This window comes from Protomyctophum parallelum (genome assembly GCF_964188405.1).
Source record: "Protomyctophum parallelum genome assembly, chromosome: 2".
Lineage (NCBI taxonomy): Eukaryota > Metazoa > Chordata > Actinopteri > Myctophiformes > Myctophidae > Protomyctophum > Protomyctophum parallelum.
The window spans coordinates 62,532,938-62,542,736 of NC_139699.1; the positions used below are offsets into that span (position 1 = coordinate 62,532,938).

At 42.6% G+C, this 9,799-nt stretch overlaps 1 protein-coding gene across 2 annotated transcripts; it reads left to right on the forward strand.

Moving 5' to 3' along the window:
• Positions 1–1,748: 1,748 nt before the first annotated feature.
• On the forward strand, positions 1,749–2,351 carry LOC310853324 (ubiquitin-conjugating enzyme E2 K-like; the record flags this gene model as incomplete). 2 transcript variants are annotated; one of them, XM_083757629.1, is made up of 2 exons in its annotated part: positions 1,749–1,964; positions 2,148–2,351. In XM_083757629.1, 2 exons carry the CDS (start codon positions 1,749–1,751, stop codon positions 2,349–2,351), a joined length of 420 nt encoding a protein of 139 aa, XP_083613755.1. The 2 variants fall into 2 exon arrangements, with proteins under 2 accessions (XP_083613755.1, XP_083613754.1); XM_083757628.1 differs by having other exon boundaries at positions 1,749–1,811; positions 1,965–2,351.
• Positions 2,352–9,799: the final 7,448 nt, after the last annotated feature.

Consider the following 9,799-nt stretch of genomic DNA (forward strand, 5'->3'; position numbering starts at 1 on the left):
GATGCCAGCAGGTATGTCCTCCTCTCCACCGCAGGTCATCTCCAACATGTATGTCTCCAGGCACTCACGCAGGTCTCTGATGTAGGCTCTCTCCGTTTGTAACAGTTCACCCATGATGAACGTTACTTTCCCGGCTGACTTCTTCTCCTTGTGGTTGTGCTCAGGCTGACGACCAAAAGACGACCGTTGCTGCCCCCTCTGACTCGGCAGAAACCATCCCTTGTGAAGCACACGCCTGATCTCTTCACTGTAGGCAACGGCTGATTCCGCCGATTCCTCTGGCTGCTGCTGGAAGTTCTCAGCGTCCAACAAATCGAAGGAATCCAGCTTCAGCGCGGCAAACTTGAAGTACTCAAACTCCCGCAGGTCTAACTGGAAGAATTGATCCCTGTTGAAGAACTGCTCAACGTCTCCAGAGGAGAGCTGCTTCCGTGTGTTGCACTCCATCATCACCATCTCTGGCGCAAAGGAATTCATCTTCAGCGATGTGGACATCAGGAACGATATGATGCTGTACAGTAACTGCTGTGTGATTTATGACCAAAATATGCTAATTAGGCGCGGCCACTCCCAACAGATGAATGGTCGACATGCGATGCGTTTGAGTCGGGTTGTACCTGCTTCACCTTGGCTGACTGTAAACGAGACGAGCGGGAACTTTAATTTAGTAGTTTTGTTTTAATATTACAATTTCTTTGAGTTGGTTGATGAATAAGACATTTTTACAAATGGAATCCCAGATTGTAGCATTAATCTGCTAAATGCTAACATTCAATGGATTCAGTTTTTAAATGAACCTAAAAAGGTCTCTTGTTTGTAGACATTGGTGGCGCTTTGAGGTAAAGTTCATAATTGTTTGAAGTGGCTGTGATTTAATATCCTGTTGCTAGCTTGCCTCTAAGGCTTGCCTCCTGCGTCGGTGTTGCGCTGAAATGTGTGACCTGTTTCATTATGTGACCATTGGACTCCACATAACTCCCACTAGTGACATCATCTCGGCACGTAACACATTTCACCATAACACTAATGGTGAGAGACTAAAGCATGCTAAATGCATAATTTACGCTTTGTTCATGAACCTGATACATCAGGGTGTCACTTGACTTGAGATACGCTCAAAGTCACGGCCAAAAAAACCAACATGAATTCCACACATAACGTAGGAATGGTCGTAAATGTCCGTGGCCTTCGCTCAAAATATGAGCGTAAATTGCTTCCTGAATCTGGCCCATGGAGTCCAGGCCAGTCTATGAAGACAGAGAACTCCATATTTGGGGATGTATCGATTATTTTTGGACAACCACCAATCCAATGTCCCAGTGCATCACTGCCTCCGGTCCTATTATAGGCAAGGCAACATTGCAATCGGCCCGACAAATCTTGTGATACTGGGACACACTAACACGCAGATATTTGCGTAATAATCCTTTTTGATTCTCTTGATTATATTTAATGACATCATGATACGTATAGTTCATAATGTCATCCTACAAGTATTTCATGGTGTCATCATTCATTAGCATGTTCATTGCAGAGCTGGAACCGTCTCAGTATTCGTTGCCAGCCGTACTACGATTCCACTATTATAGAGACTGACGCAGCCGGTGCATACAACCCATAAAACCTCATTTGCTTTTTCAAGGCGAGCTGTTTTGAGGTGTAGACAGGTATAGAAAGAAGGCAGATACGTTGATTATCCCAGAGAAAGGCAGCTGTGAAGATTCACCACAAACAACGGGGAAGAAGCCATGGCTAATATTGTGGTCCAGAGGATCAAACGGGAGATCAAAGATGTTCTTAAAAGTGAAGAGACAAGTAAAAACCAGATAAAGGTAGAATTAGTGGATGAAAACTTCACCGAGCTAAGAGGGGAGTTTGCGGGTCCACCAGACACACCATATGAAGGTGGAAGGTACCAGCTTGAAATAAAAATCCCCAAAACCTATCCATTTAACCCACCAAAGGTGCGGTTCATAACTAAGATATGGCACCCAAACATCAGCTCTGTGACTGGAGCAATATGTCTGGACATTTTAAAGAACCAGTGGACAGCTGCCATGTCTCTGAGGACAGTGTTGTTATCTCTACAAGCTCTGCTTGCTGCAGCCGAACCAGATGACCCACAGGATGCAGTCGTAGCAAGCCAGTACAAGCAGAACCCAGAGATGTTCTATCAGACGGCAAGGCTGTGGTCTCACGTGTACGCAAACTCTCCTGTTTCCAATCCTGACTACGCACAGAAAATAGACAAACTCTGTGCTATGGGCTTTGAAAAGAATACAGCAATTGTGGCTTTGTCAACAAAATCCTGGGATGTGAAAACAGCGACAGAGATGCTCCTCAGCAACTGAGTACCAGGTACCAGGCTTGACAATGCTCAAAACCCTCATCAACAGCATCAGCTCCTCCAAGTTGCCATTTCACCTTTGCCTTCCATTATTATTATGTTGATGCCCACCAACCACATCGTCGTGACACATAATGTGGACCATGTAAACATAAAATAAAGAAAAACACGTCCAACCTGGCAGGAGCAGGTTATCATCATTTTTTGTCAATATGGTATGCAGACCTACAGTATATTGTGGACAAATAATTTAGTTGGATGGCAGGTGAATGATTTATGTCGATCCGGGTGATGTCAGAGCTGATCCACCCATGATGCTGTTTTTATTTGTATTTTATTGTCCTTTGTAGGACTTTAATTTCACACTGGAAGTCAAAATTCAGTGTTTGATGAGGGTCATCTAAAACTACTACTGTACTGGCACCTGTCCTAGGAGAGAACTACGGTATAAAAACACTTAAAAGGCTCACATAGTTTTATAAAAGTCACATGATTCTGGATCTTGCATTAGAAGAACTGAGGTTTTTTATTAAAGGACCAAGCTTGTTTTTGTCTCTTTTTACTTCTCCTTCTCCTTCCGCCAAAAATATCAGTTCTGGCTGAACCGTGCAGTCGGTTTTCGCGAAACTCGGGGATATGGTAGAGGGCCATGTCTAACGGTAAGCATGCGAAGCATTGGCCAAAGGGTGGTGCTATAGCACTCAATTGAAAATGCTAACTTTGAACGCACATAGCTCATGAACCGTTTGACCGTCGGCAATGAAACCTCGACACACATATGCGTCCCCAAGTTCTGTGCTCTTACTTTTGACCGCTGACCCGCCATTTTGAATTATATGAAAATCGGTTAAAATGCATCTCCTCCCAGGATCTTTGATCAAAATACACGTGTACTTTGGACCTATACGGATATGGGAAAGTATAGTATGTTTTTTTAAGTGAAAAAATGAAGGTTTTATGAGCCAATGGAAATTGCTGACCCTGCCATAATTTCATGGTCTTTTCTTTTCACAAGTTCACTCTTCCACGTTTATATGGATTATTGTGCATATTATTCTTATTGCTTATTGCCTTCCTGCTTGGTCCTGCCTTATCGCTGCTTGCAGCAATTTTCATTTCATTTTCAGTTTAATTTTATTTTTTGTACAGAACCACCTCTAACCATCGGCACAATTGTGTTTGTAACTTTGCTGTTGAAAAGGCAATCAGAACCTGGAACATGCCTTCAACGCACTTTGCCTAATGACACTTCATAGGATAGTGCTTTATTGACCGGTGCCTGCCATCCACCCCAGGTGAGTCAGACATTGCTGTGGAAAAGCAACACAGTGGTTTCCATTCAGCCATTTTGTATGTGGCCATTTGGTCTACATTTATTGTCAATTACTATGTAGCCTCGGAAACCCAGACGTTTTTATTTCCAAGGAGGAAAAAAAAGTCTGGGTCTGAGTCCACTTCAATTCGGCATAGAGTAGCGCAAACATTGCTCACTCTCTGCTGATTTCTGATCATCTGCACCTTTGTAAAATTGACATACACACGCACACATGTACACACACACGCTCCTCTCTCTGTCACTCTTAAGTAATTAGTCTCATGTCGCGCAGCTGCACATAGGTTCTCCTGGCGGATCCTGCCGGGAGCTGCCTATGCCATAAAAAGCATAACCCTATCAGTATGAAACTCGAATTGGCACTATGAGTCAACGTGCAACCGACGGACACCTCGCTCAGATTGTTGGTGTGCATGCCTTGTTGTCAAAGTATATAAAAAGCCATTTAGAGTACCTTTTCTCTCTTCTGTCTTTGTTTTTGCGCTATGCCCTGTCATGCCATATGAGATCAGCCAAGGAAATGTGAGGTGTCTGGTTATGTGCAGAAGTGTGTTGGAAATAATCAAACCAAGCTGACCATGTCCATGCGATATACAAATAACAGCCCTATTAAATCTTTGATAACCTCGTTAGCTTCTTTTTTATCCAGTATCGTGAGCAGCAGAAGTCACAGGAAGTGAACTGCTTAGCATAATAAATTAGTGTGATATCCATGCATCCTCGCACTGCCTACTACACACATTTGCTTGCCCTCCTTGCAGGCACTAGGAACCTAGTGAATCGTGACAATAAATAATTTCATTCTGTGTTCAAAACTATTTTAATATTATAAATATTATGTGTGTGTGTGTGTGTGTGTGTGTGTGTGTGTGTGTGTGCGTGGTATATATATTTTCATGTCAAGGACCCCCTGATTGTATTTCATATGCATACCCCCATCTGAAAATATGTTGGGGTTCCAGCCAGGGAGCCCCAAGATTTGTGTTAAAATGTTAAAGCTATATTCAGTGATTTCACTTAATTCAAATATCACTTATTTTTTTTGTTTTGTTGTGATAATCCTCTCTACTATAGAGTGTGCTGACCATATAAGGAGTTCCTCCCTGTCCCCAGTTAACCCCTGGGGGTCAAAAAACCTTAGGTTTCGTTTTTGGCTCTCTATCCTGATTGGATGAAAGGCTTAGGTCCCAGCCAAAAACGAAACCTAAGGTTTTTTGAGTGAAATCACTGAATATACCTTTAAAATGATTCTAAATGATTCTAAAATGATAATAGCGGATAGACTGTTGAAATAAACAGGTTTAAATTGTCTAAACTGATTCTCATTTTGATGTGGGCCCCCTGGAACCCCCCGAGGACCTATGGGGGTCCCCGGACCTTTGATCCACTGCTCTAAATGGTAATGTGGCAGAGTCCATCCACACAGAGCAAATGCACGGGGAGTTTCTCCTTCCAGGCCTGCCAACTCCTCTCAGCCAGCCCCTGTGGGTTATCAAAGCAGACGCTTGGCAACCTACTTTCTAAAGCAAAGCATCTGCCCATTCAGGGGGAAAGGGGGCTAACGTCAGTCAAGACTATATCATTCTTATGTTCCAAATGACCTTGGCATCAGCATACAGCAAAATCTGATGATGCATGGCTTTTAATCATAAGCGGGTGGGTTTGTGAGGGTGGGGGATATTTCTGCAAATCAATTCTAAGTTTCACCAAAGAGCCTCGCACCGGCCTTTCATAAAACAAAGTCCCCTTCATAGCCGAGCTGGGCTGGCCATTACTTCTTAAAGGGGGAGGGTTATTGATATTCTGTTTGGTTAGGAGTTGCTTGCTGGCAATGTAGGATTTGGAGTTGGGTTTATGATTGGAAGAGAAAGCAATACAAAGATCTTAAAGAGACAACATGAACATGTCCCATCTGTAGCGTACTGTTATAGGCATATATCTACCGGTATATCTATCTAAAGTATCTTTGTCTACATGTACACTACATCTATCTATAGCTGCTCTTCGCTATGCCGTCCTCAGACGAGCCCTCCATCAGCGTCTCCAGTCATCTAGGTTCTCCATACATCTGGCCAGCTCATTTGTGCTTTCTGCAACAGCATCTTTATTTAGTACCTCCACGTAGGTAGGTGTGGGACAGTGGGACGTCCTCTCGATCGAGGTGTGTTGGTGGTTCCCACAGTACAAGCTTTTTGGCCGGGAGTTCTTGATGTCGGTGGCAGTGGCCAGCTATATAGTCTCATCTTCCTTACTGCTATATTATCTGATTATCTGACGTTAAAAGCCAACGTGTGAGTACATAAATCATTCATTTTGGCGACTATAAGACAGTCCATTCTCTCACACACTCACCGCCGAGCACCGCGGCAATCTAGTGGCGTTTTATTTATTTATATAAGTTTTTTTCACTCTGGCCTTTTCGGGTTTTCGGGCCTAACATTATGGAAATGATTCGGGCCGGGGCCGAGCCTGTGGCTGGCCCAGTTTGGGCCCAGTAAGTTTGGGCTTTAACTTTCAGGCCCGTTGAGCATACCGTAGTATTAGAATACCTTATTCTTCACACACAATCAATTACAATAGTTTAATTCGCTAGGTACAGTTAATTATCTACTTAACATTAATGTCAACACAAAAAAAAGAAAGAAAACATGTCAAACTTTGTTATATTATTATTTATTTCTATTGATTTATTTTTGTCTCATGTTTTGTAATGGTGTCTGACATTCAAAAAATCACACCTTGTGAAGTGAGGGGGGCTCGTTGTACATCATCCAATACAAAAATGAATATACTTCTTCATGAATTAATTTGTCTTATGTTATTATCTTTTAACCATGATACAATGTTTTAAAAAAACTCATCTTTTCACCATGACAAGATGACAACTGAATTTATGTGATTGGTTAGCCGATTTGCTCGTCTACATATGACGTAAATTTTCCTTTCATTGTCAATGGCATTTAATTTGTTCGTTTTAATCATTTGTGTTGCCACAAATGTACGTCATATTTTTGTCAATGGCAAATGCAAGCCGTGACGGGACGAAAAGCTGCATATAGGAGCCCCTCAAAAAAATTATAACTTTAAGAGGTTTATAGATGTCATAGACTTCATAGACTCCACCTGGCCTGGTGGAGATACAGTATGCATTCAACTGAGTACACCTTTTGATACCTCATACCTGCCACTGTATGGGCAGTCCATTTGCCCAAATATTGACTGTGTTTGTGCTACATATGTGTTACGTCACGTCCTATACCATATCAGTGTTTCACAGCAGGTACTGTCACATTTGGAGAATATGAAGTGTGTTGATAAGTGAATGATAGACATAATGATAGTATTATTATTATTCTAATATAATAGTATTATCCTAATATAAAATAGTTCTAATAATATAATAATAGTCGACTAGCTGTGTTATATTCTATGTAAATATTACAGGCAATGGGAGAGCACCTTAAAGAACTACAGTAGTAAAGATGTCTAAGTCAAATGGCATTTGGGCGAAACCCTACTCAGAGAAGAGCCAAAAAGAGACAGCAATGTTTGACGAGATGTTTACAAAATACCATAACTGGCCTGAGGAGAGAGAACAACTGCTTGGAAAGTTAGTCGCTGCAGAGCACAAGATTAAAATGATAGAGCATTCTCTTTTGAGCACAATAACAGAGAACAAAAAATACAAGTTACAGGAAATGGACAAGTTGCAGGCAGTGGACAGGACGCTCAGAGCGTATGAGATCCAGGAAATGGAAAAGATGCGCTTACAAAACCAAAAGCTGCTGGAAAAGAAGGATAAAGAAATATCTGCCCTTAAAGAGAGTCTGTCTGAGAACGACAACACCTGGAAAAGGGAGATTGAGCAGTTGGACGGCCAGTGGAAAACTAAGGATTTAATCTGTCAGAAGGAGCTCGGGAAAATGATCAGTCAGAAATGGCAGAAGGAGGGACAGGTAGAACTAGCTGGAGAAAAGGAAGATTTGGCTAAGAAGATTGGGCAACTCCAGAACCAACTGGAACTCATCCAAGAAGAACTGAGAACCAAAGAAACTGGTTATTTAATGGAGAAGGAGAAATGGGGGGAGGATAGACAGGGACTAGCTGGAGAAAAGGAGGCTTTCGCTAAAAAGAACGGGCAACTCCAGAACCAACTGGACCTCATCCAGGAAGACCTTAGTACAAAAGAGACTCTTTGGTTAATGAAAGAGGAGAAATTGGGTAAGGAAATACAGGTCCTATCTAGAGAAAAGGATGTTCTGGTTGATGAGAATGGGCAATTCCAGAATCAACTGGAACTCAGCCAGGAAGAACTCAAAACCAAAGAAACTCATTGGTTAATGGAGGAGATTAAATGGGGGGAGGATATACAAAGGCTAGCTGGAGAAAATGAGGTTTTAGCTAAGAAGACTGGACAACTCCAGAACCTACTGGAACTCACCAAGGAAGAATTGAGAACTAAAGATTATTTTTGGTTAAAGGAGGAGGAGAAATGGCAGATGGAGACACAGGCACTGTCTGAAGAAAAAGAAGCTTTGACTAAGAGGAATGTGCAACTACAGACCCAGCTGGACCTCACCCAGGTAGAACTGAGAACCAAAGATGATTGTTGGTTAAAAGAGGAGGAGAAATGGGGCAAGGAGAGGTATGGAGTGGTTGGAGAAATGGAAGCTTTGGTTAGGAGGAATGGGCAACTCCAGAATGAAATGGACCTCACCCAGGAAAATGTAAGGACCAAAGATACTCATTGGTTAATGGAGGAGGGGAAATGGGGGAAGGAGAGGCAGGTACTAGCTAGTGAAAATGAGGCTTTGGTTGAGAAGAACAGGCAACTCTGGAACCAACTGAACCTCATCCAGGAAGAAATGAAAACAAATCATGCTTATTGGTCAATGGCGGAGGAGAAGTTGGAGAGGGAGAGACAAGCACTAGCTGTGGAAAAGGAGACTTTTATTAAGACGAATGAGCAAATCCAGGAGAAGCTGGACCTTATCCAGGAAGAAATGAGAACCAAAGATGCTCATTTGTCAATGGAGAGGGAGGAATGGGTTAAGGAGAGACAGGGACTAGTTACAGAAAAGGAGGCTTTGCTTGAGATGAATGGGCAACTCCAGAAGCAGCTGGACCTCATCCAGAGACAACTGAAAGAGAGAGCTATAGATGCTGAGTATTGGTCAATGGAGGAGGATAAGTGGGGGAAAGAGAGACAGGGACTAGCTGAGGAAAATTATTATTCGGTTAAAAAGAATGAGCAGCTCCAAATGGAGCTGTACCATATTCAGGAAGAAATGAGAACCAAAGATGATGGTTTGCCAATAGAGGACAAATGGAGGAAGGAGAGACAGGGACTAGCTGGAGAAACTGAGGCATTGGTTAAGAAGAATGAACAACTCCAGAAGCAGCTGGACCTCATCCAGGAAGAACTGGGAAAACATAACTTGTCAACTGAGGAGGAGAAATGGGAGAAAGAGAGACAGGGACTAGCGGTAGAAAAGGTGGCTTTGATTGAGAAGAATGAGCAACTCCAGAAGCAGCTAGAGCTCATCCAGAAAGAAAGGAGAACCAAAGATGTTGACTGGTCAGTGGAGGAGGCTAACTGGGGAAAGGAGAGACAGGGACTAGCTGGAGGAAATGAGGCTTTGGTTAAGAAGAATGAGCAACTCCAGACCCAGCTGGAACTCACAAAGGAAGAACTGGTAGATCTGGAAACCAAATATGGTAATTTGTCAGTTGAGGAGGAGAAATGGGAGAAGGAGAGACGGGGACTAGCAGATGAAATGGAAGCTATGTTTGAGATAAATGGGAACCTCCAGAAGCAGCTACAGGAAGAAGTAAATGCCAAAGATGCTCATTTGTCAATGGAGAAGGAGGAATGGGTTAAAGAGAGACATGGACTAATTGGAGAAAATGAGGCTTTGGTTAAGAAGAATGCCCAACTTCAGAAGCAATTGAACATTACCCAAGAAAAACGTAGAGAATCGAGAACGATAGATGCTGATTGGTCAATGGGGGATGAAGAATGGAAGGAGGGACAGGGGCTAGCTCGAGAACATGAGGCTTTTGTTAAGAATAGGCAACTCCAGAACAAACTTGACCTCAGCCAGAAACAACTCTATCAT